At 34.9% G+C, this 15,009-nt stretch overlaps 2 protein-coding genes across 3 annotated transcripts; both read left to right on the top strand.

Annotated features, from left to right (window-relative positions):
• The first annotated feature begins 2,336 nt into the window (after positions 1–2,336).
• LOC107265525 (glutamate receptor ionotropic, kainate 1) lies at positions 2,337–8,726 on the top strand. The gene is made up of 16 exons (XM_015735076.2): positions 2,337–2,489; positions 2,804–2,956; positions 3,898–4,101; positions 4,382–4,548; positions 4,900–5,091; positions 5,567–5,737; positions 5,822–6,019; positions 6,095–6,316; positions 6,392–6,491; positions 6,565–6,742; positions 6,864–7,047; positions 7,337–7,458; positions 7,561–7,708; positions 7,808–7,977; positions 8,153–8,274; positions 8,344–8,726. Exons 1-16 carry the CDS (start codon positions 2,408–2,410, stop codon positions 8,634–8,636), a joined length of 2,706 nt encoding a protein of 901 aa, XP_015590562.1. The 5' UTR covers positions 2,337–2,407; the 3' UTR covers positions 8,637–8,726.
• Positions 8,727–11,432: 2,706 nt separating this feature from the next.
• Positions 11,433–14,953, top strand: LOC107265526. Of its 2 annotated transcripts, XM_025082771.1 has the most exons (3): positions 11,433–11,551; positions 12,080–14,475; positions 14,772–14,953. In XM_025082771.1, exons 1-3 carry the CDS (start codon positions 11,537–11,539, stop codon positions 14,791–14,793), a joined length of 2,433 nt encoding a protein of 810 aa, XP_024938539.1. In that variant the 5' UTR covers positions 11,433–11,536; the 3' UTR covers positions 14,794–14,953. The 2 variants fall into 2 exon arrangements, with proteins under 2 accessions (XP_024938539.1, XP_024938538.1); XM_025082770.1 differs by having other exon boundaries at positions 12,080–14,953.
• The last annotated feature ends 56 nt before the right edge of the window (positions 14,954–15,009 follow it).

Genomic DNA, 15,009 nt, shown 5'->3' with positions numbered 1-15,009 from the left:
ACTGTACCCATGGGAACTTCCAAGAACAGCGTGCGTAAAATATAACGTACGTTTTAGAGTCACTTTATATCGTTCATCTTACCTGGCGCCATATTGATTTTTTTCATATTGCATATATAATATTTGTTATGCCTTATGCCTTAAGCTTGGATAAGATGTGTCTGCAACAGTGCTATTAAATTGTACATACATCATCTACACACATATATAATATCCACGTAAAACAAATGAATATACATATAATGTTTATATATATCAATGGACGATTCGTGACGTTTATTCGTTATACGATCTACTGAGTTATTCAGGTCAAACGCACCGAGTGAAGTTAGCTTATTTATTTGATTTCTAACAGAGCCAACTTCAGTTGGTACGTTTGTACTGAACAATCATTCTATGAATTAATGAAATATGTTTTTTGTACATTTCAAATTGATATTGACCACCTTTAATTATTTGTCAAATAAAATTGTAGTATTATAGTATACAAATAATATTTTAATTGAACATTAATTATCGTGAAGCAATTAATATGGTTTTAATTACTGACAATTCGACGAATGATTTAATTTTGTATAGCAAATAGAGTCTGTGCCTTTGAAAAAAAAATATATATTTGTGTAAAAACAACGGTAAAGTGTAATACAAAAAACATGTATTATTTTACATAAAATCGTATTGAGACGTATTAACTGTATTATTGGAGGTAACATTATCTTTTTTGTTTAAGAGATGGTTTGTTATATTTTTTGTTTATGATAATGACTGCGTGGAATTTATAAATCTGATGTACCAATTTTTTATTCCATTATTTGTGTTCATATCTAGAAATAAACTGCATGTTATCGTTTAACGTAACGCAAATAAGCACTGTTTCATGTTGTACAAGTAACTACTTCAATTTGATTACAATCTATAATAGAAGGTTTAATCATTATTAAAATTGATTGAAAAATTCAGATAATATTGATGTCGCGTGAAAGCATATTCTTATGCAACCAGTTTCCGTGCGAGAGTATTCTTTGAAAAATATATTTTTAGCTTTTTGTATGTATAAATAATATACTTTTTTTGCGAATTCACATACATACATAGTCAGAGAAATGAAAATGAGTATTGCAAATATTGAATATAACAATCTCGACAGAGGGTGAACTTTTATTCATAAATAATAAATATTCAGTTGTGACTGAACAGATGGCGTTGATCAATAATTGATTGTAGGTTCAGGTTGCGGTCCCTATACGCCCTACACGCTGCTATATACTTAATTGAATAAGAATCGTGAGTTGATATTATGTACTATGTAAATATTTGAAATACAAAATAAGAGGAATCTTTCAGAAATCATTACGTTATGTGGATTACTAAGACCATATCTAATAATTACGTAATATTTGAAAAAAATTCGTATATATTTTTCTTGCAAATACGAAGTAACGGTTACGTATCGGTGATTTTATAATTTCTTTCTCGGGAACACAATTTTTACGTGTATCGGGTGTTTCATAATTATTAGATCCTTTAACATATAAAGTACTAACGTTATTGATATTTATCTTTTACTTTGTGTTTTTTCTTACTATATGCAAATATTATCGATTATATAAACATATATTGCATATTAGTTGCATATGATATATTATAAAGATTCGATTGTCAATTTCAATCACATACTACAATGATAAAATACTGAAGGAGAATATAAAAAAATCAATAAAAATAATAGAAATAAAAAATGCCAAATATATTTTATAAAAATCATGTGTATACTTCATTATCGCAGATAGAGTATATTCAGTAATCGTGATGTACCAGCTATCAGGAATAGAATAATAATTAATTAAAACTTTAATTAAAATTTCTCACCGTTTCCTTGCGTCGACTAATCTCCGAAAACAATTATTAAAACGGACAACGAAACTTCTTCTTCTTCTCTTGATCGGCTATCACCCCTTATAGGGAATATATACCAGTATAAACTGATAACGAAAACTTGATTAATCTACTCATAAAGAATCATACAATCAACACACCACACACGTTTTAATAACCGATATTCGTAATTCCCGCCATTGTCCGTCAAGTTTTACCGTTGGCTCGCATACAGAAACGACAACGCGGCAAATCGTCGGATATCGCATAAATCAGAGACCCGATAAATCATCCGAAGCTTGTCATTTTCTTTCAAGGTCTTTTTTGATGGGTCATCAGTTCTAACTGCGTCGAACCAACTGCGAAAGGGTCGTGGTTTAATGGCTGGCCGATACAATATTCATAACCAGGCGATGCTCCGCCGCGCAGGCGTCCTTGCTGCCAACTTCAGTATCCACCTGAGTAAAGGACAAACTATTATTTCCATTTGCCATCCTAAGCCACGAGGACACGTCCTTTTCGGTCACCCGCTATGTCGATGGCTACGCTTACATTTTTCCTTATCCTCGTTACTTTCTACGTGCGCGTTTACCCACAAACTCCAATGAATTTACGTAAGTCGCAAAGTCTGACGTTAGTCGATAGATGCGTGTAAATCGTTTTTCAAATACTTGCGAGTTTCAACTGATTTCTTGTCAATGGCAATTGACAGGGGTGCTTGGCAGTGGTGGTGGTGTTAAAAGAGTTTTATATGTTTCTTTCTGTAAAATAATTAATGTAACAAAGTGATGGACTTATTATTTTTAAATTTATTTTACCTCTTTCTTTGCTCGACACTTTATTTATGAGAATTTGTACAGTCTTTAATTGGACTATACATTTTTTAATTTCATTTGTAAACGATTAATCTGCTTCCTTTTTTTTTTAGTGATTGTGGTGGAGAACGACGATTCCTTCATGTTGAATTTACTTAATGATGCAGTTTCTTTTGCTGAAAAGAATCTTGAAGACAGAGCTATTAGTATTCATGTTTCCACCGTCGAGGTGAATCGGGAATATGTGGAAGAGAGCTTTGAAAAAGGTTTTTTGTGTTTTTGAGCATTTTTTTACAGCGTACTGGAAAATCTTGCACGAAAAATATTTTTGGGAAATATTCATTAATAAATAATCTTTAATTATCAGAAGAGTCAGGAATAAAAGCGTTTTTGTAACAAATGCTCAAAGAATACCGTGTAATGTGTCGCCAGAGGGCACCTTAAAATATAACTTTTTGGACAAATGACTATAAAATTACCTAAACATTTATGATACTGACGTCATAGGCATCTAAAATATTTTCAAGAAAGGAGAAACCTATTAAAAAAATATTTTTGAGGCAGGTTAAAAGTGCCATCTCTCGTAAATAAAGGCCAGACAGCGTTTTCTTTCAATATTTGTCACAAAAATGTTTGTACCAAACTTCACACTCGTGTTTAATACTCATTTGTACAAGCTAGATCAAATATTATTTGCGATGGCTTGTGTAGAATTTTTATATTATTAATGTATTATTTTTTTTTGTAATTGCACCTAGCTGTTCTTTTATAATTTTTCAATAATTTTTTCTATGTTGTTTTAAAAAAACACGAATTTTAATGATCACCTACATATATTTATATTAATGCAATTACAGTAATAATCTACGGTAAGAGTAATCTTGTTAGGTAATCTTATTAGGCGCTGCATCGCGATGCGTCGCGACACCGTCCTTTGAATTTATACACATTTTATATTGCAATAGATATTATATATATTTAAAAAAAAAAATATTTTTATTAAATTTAATACTCAATTCGCAGACGAACATAAATTATTAAAAATTTGTGTCAATTACTATTAAAATCACATTTACCAAAATCTCTATCCCGTACTTACTTACACAACCTAAGATCTTGCTCCGATCAAAATAATTTTGTATTAACAAATTTTTTCTAATAATATACAGATTTTATGATTTTATATTCTAATATTCTTGCCTCTTAGTCTGTGCCGAATTATTTAATGGGATAAGTTTGATACTGGACATGACATGGACAGGCTGGGATAAACTTCGTAAAATTGCTGAAGAATGGTCCATAATCTATAAACGAGGGGATGGAGTTCTAACACCTTTTGTTCAGGCTGTCGATGATTATTTAATGGCAAAAAATGCAACAGATGCAGCATTAATTTTTGAAGACGAAAGAGGTATTACGGTGCTTATAGAAAGTAAGGTAGAAGAAAAAAATATATATATATATAATTGAAGAAATAAGAAAAATTTTCTTGCATGGAATCCTCTAATACAGTTAACACGCTGATACTTTATTTTTATCTTATTATAGAAATTCATTATCTAATATTATACTCTGCACGAACTTCGCTATTACCTTTTTATAGCGCATTCCTGCCCGTAAAATGTTTTTAGGCTTCTAAAGTACTCTTTTTTTTTTATTTTCGCTGTTATACATTGAAATCGTCGTTACAGACTTGAATCAAGCTCTGTACTATCTCATTGGGAATTCAATAATTCGCTTAGTGGTAATCGAAAACTTCAATAAAGCTGCAGCTGTCAAGTTTCGTAATATGAGACCCTCGCCATCTTATTACGTTATATACGCTAGTACCTCAAACATGGAAAATTACTTTCAGATGGTAAGGCAGCTTTGCTTTCTTACGAGAGATTATTATCGTTGACTAAATATAAATAGACTAGACGTGTCCACGTATTTTGTGTCTAGCGATTCGGATACGTAAAATATATATGTATACATAGAATTTCAATCAGTAAATTCCATTTATAGGGGTCCGAGATACCCACGTTTGCGTGTCACTATATTCCATAAGATGTCCAGTCTATTTACCTTTTTAGTCAATTTTCTTACATTATTAATATTCATACCATTAGTTCGTTCAATCTGTTTTCATATTCTCTTATTTTTTCTTCTATGCTAATTCTGGAGATGTGTTAAAAGAGAATAATTTTATAATTGAAACATTTTTCAGGCACTAGATGGCGGCATTGTCAAACGAAACGGTGTTTGGATTTTGGTCTTTACGGACAATAATTATGAGAACTTCCGATATATATCGAACGATTTAAAATTGAATGTTACAATTAGTATTCTATCGATGGAGGTCGACGGCTGTTGCCGATTAATCGGAGAGTCACGGTGCACCTGTCCTAATGATTTCCAAGTAAATCTTCAGTCACCGCGACCGAACATTGTTAATGCGTCAGTTATCGAATTTGAGAACCAGCATTGGCGTTCTGGGAGACTTAAGGCCGAATCATCCGTTTAATCTTCATCTCTGACAAGCGGAACGTCGAATTGTATTTTTTTTCCCTTTAATTTCTTATCATGATTTACTTTTTGTCTTTCATGGAACTTGAAAAAATACTGTTTAATCGATCCATTGAGATTTTCACGGAGTAATTTCTATTGCACACTCTGTAAATGAGACTATTACCTAATACATTTGAATCGTATACGAGTTGGAGGAAAATTTTTTTTCAATCGTTATGAGGTGTCTTATTTGATATAAATTTATTTAAAAAATAGATACTTCATCCTTGTTTGCATAACTCTGATCGGTCTAAGGGACAATTGCGTAATCTTATTTTCTTATTACAATTACTGAAGCAAATATTTCTTTTTCTTTTATACCATAGCCCTTCCCGCATTACTTCAGACATCTGATTAGCTTGATAATTAATATAACGAACGAGATGCAATTACTGGGGTCGAACGTGGAACCAAAATCCGGACACTGTGAAAATAAAAATTCAACTATCACACGGAATAACTCTACTATGGAGTTATTCAATAAAAATGTAATAGCTGTAAGTGCACCATTATATTTCTATCCTAAAAGCATATGATTCGCATATGATTTTTGTATTAAGAATTTTTGTATTTCCTTACAGAAACTTAATGGGAACGGCACGCTATTTTATATTCCGGATATTCAATTAATAACCTATAAAGCAGAAATGGAATTGCAAACTTATGGTAACGGTAGCTTAGAGAAATTTGCCGATTGGAATATCGAAAAGAAAGTCACGACGTTACCAGGGAAGACCATAGAACCGGCAAAACGATTTTTCCGCGTTGGAACCACTCAGGTAGAAAATCAACGAAGTAGCTTTATTCTCAGACTGAAAAACATTAAAAATATTAATTAATATCAATGCTTTCAGTCGATCCCTTGGTCGAATCTGAGGAGAGACCCGGTTACAGGTGAATCGATAAAAGACAGTAATGGTAAAGAAGTCTGGGAAGGTTATTGCATAGATTTTATAAGCGAACTTGCAAAAGGAATGAATTTCGATTACGAAATAGTCATTCCTAAGTCAGGAGAATTTGGGGTGAAATTACCAAATGGAAAATGGGACGGACTAGTTGGTGATTTGTCACGTGGGGTGAGTTTTATTAATATGAATTTTTTGTGATTCATGGTAATACTATTTGAGTATTATGTATCTGACATGAGACAGGAAACGGACATTGTGGTGGCTTCACTGACGATGACTTCTGAACGCGAAGAAGTCATTGATTTCGTTGCACCATATTTTGAACAATCTGGACTCTCAATTGGTATAAAGACGAATAATATGTTTATGATAAATTTTGAGTTACACTTTACTGATTTTTCTTTATATTAATGCAGTCATGAGGAAACCTGTACGTGCGACGTCACTTTTTAAGTTCATGACTGTATTGAGGCTCGAGGTCTGGTTGAGTATTGTTGGAGCACTTACTTTGACTGGAATAATGATTTGGCTATTAGATAAATATTCACCATACAGTGCAAGAAATAATAAGCGTCTCTATCCGTATCCATGCAGGTACATATTTGTATTATTGAGTTCTATGTATTAATGATTTGCATAGATTTACCAGACTTGCACGAGGTACTGTATAGATAATGTGGAGTGTTCGTGTATTTTACTTTCCCTTTAATCACAGAGAATTCACGCTAAAGGAGAGCTTCTGGTTTGCTCTAACTTCCTTCACACCACAAGGCGGTGGCGAAGCACCCAAAGCATTATCTTCCAGAACCCTGGTGGCTGCTTATTGGCTTTTCGTTGTATTAATGCTGGCTACTTTTACTGCCAATTTGGCAGCTTTCCTTACAGTGGAGAGAATGCAGGTATCCATATTTTATTGTAACAATGACAATCTTCTTCTTTAGTATCAGACTGAAAAAAGGAATGTACATTGATCTCACATCAAGTCACATCCTGCCTTTAAATTATATCAGTTGTGTGAATACAAGTTGCAATGTTTCTGAAATGTAGCCAATCACCAAATCAACGGTGTAGCCCTTCAATAATTTTTAAACAGTACTCAAGCTTAGACTATAAAATTGTGTATCTATTCAAGAGAAATTTAATTTAACTCCCTCCATCAATATTTCATGCTAGTTTTTTTTTTCGTAGTCACCTGTACAATCACTCGAACAACTGGCTCGACAATCGCGAATAAATTATACAGTTGTTCGAAATTCCACTATTCATCAATATTTTATTAATATGAAAAATGCGGAGGATAAGCTCTATACGTACGTATAAAAAGATTAATAGAGATTATGTATAATTAGAAGTATTTTAATATGTATATTTTTTATTTAATTTAATTTCGTATGGCTTATTTATGCTTTCAGCGTTTGGAAGGAAATCACATTAAACAGTACTAGCGACCAAATTGAATATCGCGTGTGGGACTATCCGATAAAGGAACAATATGGTCACATACTTCAAGCCATCACACAAGCTGGTCCCGTAGCATCGGCGGAGGAAGGTTTTCAAAAAGTTCGTTTTTAAAATTGACCAAAAGCAATGATTATGAGTATAAGCATGAGGGCGTGATTATCGAGTACTTCATCCAACTGAATACTATAAATATTTTAGGTAATCGCCAGTGAAAATGCCGAGTTCGCTTTCATTCACGATTCTTCGGAAATAAAGTACGAGGTGACAAGAAATTGTAACTTGACTGAAGTCGGCGAAGTTTTCTCCGAGCAGCCATATGCAATTGCTGTTCAACAAGGAAGCCATCTTCAAGAAGAGATCAGTAAAATGTACAATTAAATCTGTAAATTATTTAGTCGTAGTTAGTTCATTATTTTAAAAATAATTTTTAAAATTGTTCATCATTCTTATCGCGATCTTTATACAAAATTTTACAGCCAAAGATATTCATCTTTATCATCAATATTGATTAGCCCTCAGTAATAATCAAACTTTTATTTCCAGTATTCTTGATCTTCAAAAAGATCGATATTTCGAATCACTCGCATCAAAATATTGGAATCAATCACTCAAAGGATTGTGTCCAAATTCTGATGACAATGAGGGCATCACTTTGGAGAGTTTAGGTTCGTGATATCATTTACGAATCATCTGATTAATATACATAAATTATTAAAAAATAATATTTTCTGCAGGTGGTGTTTTCATAGCGACACTTTTTGGTTTGGCATTAGCAATGATCACTCTAGCTGGAGAAGTCGTATACTTCAGGAAGCGTAAAGCAAATCAGCGCGATCAAAGCAGAGACAAGGACAAGAATAAAAAACAGGACGAAAGATTTTACAGGACGTCTGACATACATAAGAGTCTTGGAAAATTAGAAATTAAACCGGCTCCAACTGTTTCCTTTATTGGGAAACCAACTGGTCCAAGGACACGTGTCTCTCATATATCGGTGTATCCTAGACACCTTCCTTTTAAGGATTAAAACTTAGTAATTATTGACGATTATTAACGAATAATAATTTCTGATTTCTTTGTTTGCTTTCGTAATAATAAAAGAAAAAGTACAAACTTCTCCAAGCGTAAACAGGATTTTTATGGACAGTTTCCTAGTTTTCTACCATTTTTCTGAGTAATTATATGAATCATGTGATCACATGATGTTATCATCTATTTCAAATAATTCAATGAAAACGGTCCACAAAAAATGCTCTTAGAAATTTATTCCAATAAGAAGCGTCGTAAATATTGACTAATGAGTACTTACTCGTGGAACACATTTGCGGTTATTCTTTAGCGTCAAAGTTTTATGAATCACACGTCCAACGTTGACCGATTTTAAATATAATACCAAATATATAAGATCTACTGCAAGTAGATCTTAGTATTAGTTTGACGCCAGTGCAATGCATGTGTGTTGTAACTCGACAATTCTGCTGTTCAAGTCACCACAAATTGATATTTTGGATCAATCTCTACCTTTGTTATGCTTCAAGCAGTAGGCTGCTCTCTTCATTATCAACATGGTTCTAACCACGATCCTACAGTGCCATCTGTATGACGAAACACGAAGTTCATTGTCATCCATTCCTGCTCAAAGAAACCCGAATAACCTGAAAGATGAAGGCAAGTAGTTTTCAAATTCTGAATACGCCTCTTGAATACAGTCACTTATAAGTATCACTGTAGGAAACAAATAATCTAAAAACTAAGGAATATTTACAAAGTACAAAGTACTGATAGAAGCTATGACTAATACAAGTTTTGTCTTCTAATTGGCAAATGTCGTGGAGTTCTTTGTTTTTAAATCTGTGTAGTAACGAATCTTCCGTGTTCAAGTTGCCAACTCGTACAATCGTAGATTAGAGTAATCATTGGTACAGGTAATCCAAGGTATAAAATAACTAAAAACAGTCGTAACAAGCCAGTCATTTAGTAATGAAGCATAGCAGAAAAACCTACTTTCAATCATGACAATCATTCTCTCGCAATCGCATCAGAGAGTCTTTGCGTGCTGATTATTTCGTGGATGGCGCAGAGTGTGAGGTTTCAGATGATCAAACAAAAACATCATTGAACAAACAGCTAACCCAATCACCAGAGCAAACGTACTTTCCGTAAAAATCTCGCGAATTTCGTTAAAAAATTGAGTCTTGTTACAGTAAAACACCGCAAAATTGATCATCCATGAAAACCGTCTGCTGTGCACCAACGATAAGTGAAAATTGATCTACGCTACTTGGATTGCTCGTTCCAACCACAAGACAGTCTTTATTCCTTCATCGACGATTTGATTGTTAGATCAATTGCAGTTTTCTCAATGACAACTTCCGGGAAGCAAAATGACGAAGCATAGTCATAGAGGGATAAGAAGACATTTTTTCAAATGCCTAGTATTCAGGTAATAATTTTTAGCATTACAGAGAATTCTGCATCTCTTTGTATTTAGCCATGCTGATTTTATTTCAATTACAAATTCGTTCATGCAAATTTTTCTTTGGCAAATCTCACGGTGGTTATTGACTGTTACTGGTCACTTATTGTAAATGTGCTGAAGTATTCGGAAAGAACAAAATACCAGGAGAATCGTGTTGAACGGTCGTTGCCCTGCGGCGCTTTCACCTTGGACCGTGTTTCGCTTTCCTTGCTGCTGATTCGATACTGATCAATGTGCCAATAATGATCTGCCGCAGATTTTGCTCTTTGCTGATTGCAGAAAGTCATCGTTGTGCGAAGCAGAGCTTCCTGGATTTTTCGAACTGTAGGCGCTTTCTTTCGTCATTTTGTAGGATTCGCGAATGATTTACAATAGTTGATCATTTTTTTTTGTATTTTACTTACATGCTCTTTGTTACGTATCGGTGGAGAAATATGTTTTGACAGTATTGAAGAAAGTAATACACTAACTCTCTTCGCCATCCAAAGACTGAATCAAGGTATTTCACGAATTAAATAAAAAGTCATCGCATTATGTCATGACATGCTTTCATTCCTATTTAATCCACGTAATAAGTCGTATTTTTGAGAGATGTGTTAATTAAAGAAAATGAATGTCTTATTAAATTACACATAAAATCATTCATGATTTAATCAATTAGTAGTTTTTGTTTTTTCTTTGTCATTTTTTAATTTTATTGAAGCACCAACTGTCTTATTTAGTTCTAATGACTATATTCAATTTTTGAAAGTATTCTATGAAATACAATATACATTACCATGGAAAAATAATGATAATTTTTAAATAATAAAAATAATTAGGATCAACGTCTAACGTCGAGTCCATCTTCTCAATTACTATCATCATCATTTTCATTAAATGGAAAATGCTGTCTTTAATTTTGAAATTATGGTCATTTACTTATAAAATAAAATAAAAAATTCATCATCTTGTAAATACCTATTGTAACACCAAAGAATAGCAGCGCAAAACAAAGTGACAATTTCAAAAGTGCGTCATCGTTTCGCCATTATGGACAATCATAGTTCCTCCTTTCATAATATCAAAGGCGTCACTGGTACGCGGGTCGACGAAATTATTCTGCGGACCGTTGCCATTTCCATACACGACGAGAATTACATAAAGTAGGCCGTTTAGGTAACCGATCGGTTGCAGCGTAGATTAAAACGTTTCACTGCAGACGTCTCAGTTGTCTTCAAATCTTTGTCTCTTCTAGTAGAGGAGAATCGCGTCGAATTCGGCGGTCGACCGGGGATGAAATTTATCGAAGTGGGGATCGATCTTTCATTCGCCAAGTCAATATAAAGCCATTCCATTGAGAAGCCTAGTCATTTCGTGGGATGTGTGGTGGATCATCGAACCGGAACTTGAATCAGGATAAATAAATTATATTCAAGTGAGGCTGTGAATATTCTGCCATCTGGAAGATGGCTCTCTGCAAGGTGAGTGAATTCAGACAGGTGTTGCGTATGTATTATTAAAAAATAGACCACTCATCTATCTTGTTAAAATGATTCCGCACGCTGTTGTATTTCTTATATATTTTTTTTAGTGGCATGCGAAAAAAATATTTTTATAACACCTTCATATTGACGATTTGTTCGCTAATAATTAATATTTGGTTATTAATTTTTATGATCATTATAATATTAATTATTATTAATTAAGAATACGTATGCGAAGAGTTGTTGAGAATTTAATTAGCTTAAATGACTAATTTTCTTTTTAATTGACCTGAAATCTCTTACTTTATGAACCTTGACATGTAAGAAATTTCACAATTTATCCGTGCGCAGTAGTTACACGTGAATGCCTTCGGTTCACGCACGACTGATGTATTGCCTGATGACTTTCTTAATCAACGAATTACTTTCATGATTCAGACATTACATTGTTCTTTCAGTTAGACTCAAATAATAGTGTGTTACTTGTAATTTATCCTAACGATTATAATTTGATAAATATTACAGGCGTACATCTCACTGGCAGTAGTGATCTCTGCCGCAAGCGCCAACTTCCATTATCAACATTACAAGACATTCAGTTTCCATGGGAACGCGCACGGCGACACACACCAGAAGCCATGGTTCTTCACAGACTACACTAACCCATACAGTCAGGCGTCTTCCGAAGTAGTACCAAATTACGAAGAGCATAATCAGGGTGGTTATGTTGGGCAGGAGGCAGGACAACATGCGCATTATGAAAATCCAACTGAAGCTCTGTTCGCAGCAAGTACCAAGAAAGTCCCTCAAGAAGATAAGAACTTTAAAAAAGCTATTTCACCCTTCTATACCATAACTGACAAGGACAATGAAAAGTATAAGGAGCTTGTATTGAAATCGGGTGTGCCCTTCTGTCAGGAGATAAAAACAGTGCCGGCAACAGGAAACAAGCGTCATAGACGGAATGCCATGACGTGCTACAAGTGTAAGGACCCAAAGAATGGCGCCACCTATGAACACTGTTCGTACGTGTCTCAGCCTCAGGCTACTAGCAGACTAGATAAATATGTCGAGATACCATCGAACTTCAGATATAGGAGATCCAACGCTAATGCAGAGTCCGCGAACGTAGAGGAGAAACACCAGCAATTGCCGATCACGGGTATTGATGGGAAGCTCAGTGAACCGTTTATGTTTGGCGAGGAGTTCTTCACGCCTGAGGCAACTGATGAGATGCCAGTTGAATACAAGAAACAGGTTGAGAATTGCGAAAAGGTCATTAAGGATTCTATGATCTGCATGATCTGCAAGGATCCAAAAACTAATGGAAAGTACGAGCAGTGTTCGTACATTGCTCAGCCCAATGAGAAAGCCTACTCGTACATTAAGTCAAGCTCTTTTGGAAATCCTCAGACACTAGAGAAACCAGATAAGGCTGAAAAGACGTCTAGCACTAAAAATAACAATTATGAAACCCATGGTGGTGCACAGAGTTCCTCACCTCGTGCAGGAGAATCATCTACAGAAAATGCGGGATACAGCTCACCTAGTGCTGCGCAGGAAGAAAAAAGAACCTATCCAGGGAATGACTACTATGATTATAGTGCCAATAATCAGCAATCACATAAGAAAGACGATGATGAAGGTTCTGCAGAGAGTGCGAGTACTGCAGGTTGCACGAAGGTTGTCAAGGATTCAATGACTTGTACCATCTGCAAGGATCCAAAAACTGGTGGCAATTACGAGCAATGTTCGTACAGTCATAAACCAAATGACAAGGTTTATCAATTTACTAGGTCTAAGACCTTTGCCTTTCCTCATGCCGAAAACGATGGTAAGAATAAACCAGAGGAAAGTAGGACTGCACCTAGTAAATCATCTGCATACAGTGATGACACTCCAAGTTATGAGGGTTATGGAAGTCATAAAGAATCTTCAGAAAAGCCAAGCAGTAATTACAAACGGGGTGGTTCAAATTCAGGGTATGACAGCTATGATAGTGATCTTTATGGGCCATCCAGTCAAGAATACGTTCAGTCAGAGTCTGAGAAAATTGCCGCAAAGACGAAGAAGGGTAATGACTGTAAGGAAGTAACGAAGGACTCGATGACTTGTACTGTTTGCACTGATCCAAAAACTGGCGGTAATTTCGAACAATGTTCATACGCGTACAAACCGAAGGATAAAGTTTTCTCTTTCACCAAAGCAGCCTCCTTCGGCAGCCCTACGGACACTGGGGACAAAAACTCTTACGCTGAAGGAGAGTCTTCTCCTCATACTTCATACATTCCTAGTTTCTCAGATGTTAGTGGTTACGGCTTTACAACGGATGATAAGCCCTACGTTGCTGAGAATACCGAAGACAAACCTAAACGCTCTGAGCAACTAACAAGTAATAACGAGGAGAAACAAAATGCCGCAGAAAAATCTTCAGAACATTCAATTCCCGGATACTACGATACTGCCCTTAAGAAGGCGGAAATTGAAAAATACATGCAAGAGTTCCAGAAGGAAGACCGGTCCAAGTGTAAGAAGATAATGAGAGATCAGATGACCTGTTATCAATGCACAGATGAAAATAACTTCCAAAAAGAAGAATGCATGTTCGTCGCTGCGCCGCAAGCTTCTAATAATAAATTGACTTATCAGGAAGTAAAGGAATTCAAAATGGATCCTATCAAGGAGGACGTAAAGGCAGACACTTCTAAGAAGACAGAGGCCAAGTACGATCGTCCTGAAGTCGTTCACGAAGAACCATCAGTATCTGCCAGTCGAAGGCATGTTAAGAGGGAGCAGCCTGATCACGATGAAGATGATTCAGATGATGAAAAGGAGGACGTTAAGGAAGAAGATAACGAAGAAGAAGAGGAAGAACAAAAAGAAGCTGATCCTTATGATTATAAAGCTGTTACTAAACCAAGGTATGACAAGAAGTTGGGTGTGACACTTCCGGAGTATATGTTGACAACTTCAGAGCATGAGGCAGAATTCGACGAAATCGTAGCTGCGGGCAGAATTTAATTTAGAATCACGTGGAATGGAAAGAAGTACGAAATAATTGATTCTCCGTGAATATTTGTACGTCACAATAGCACGGATATTAGCTACTAAAAATTCCTTTGGCAAAATTGCAATAAAGATGAGTCTACATGATTTGAAGGTGGCAATTGTGCTTAATATTGGAAAGACTTTTGAAAGTTTTCGGCTTTTATTGCAGGTCCTTGGAAAACTCGTCGTAAAAAAACATGGCCGTGTTCGTTTCTAGAGGGAAGAGATCTGTACTCAGAGGCAATAAAAATGTAACGCGTACAAATGCACCCGCTATTGTTATTTAGTGTTTAAATCTGTTGTAATTAGTTGTTATCCAATTTTTAATTAAATTACTCATTATATCGATAAGATTAACGTGTATTATCTTTACTTACGATGTCTCTTGCTGTATTCTGTAAATTTCA

The sequence above is a fragment of the Cephus cinctus genome, unplaced genomic scaffold (genome assembly GCF_000341935.2).
Source record: "Cephus cinctus unplaced genomic scaffold, Ccin1 Ccin1_scaffold0227, whole genome shotgun sequence".
Taxonomy (NCBI): domain Eukaryota; kingdom Metazoa; phylum Arthropoda; class Insecta; order Hymenoptera; family Cephidae; genus Cephus; species Cephus cinctus.
The sequence above is the reverse complement of the archived record's forward strand: the minus strand, read 5'-3'. Positions and strand labels throughout refer to the sequence as shown.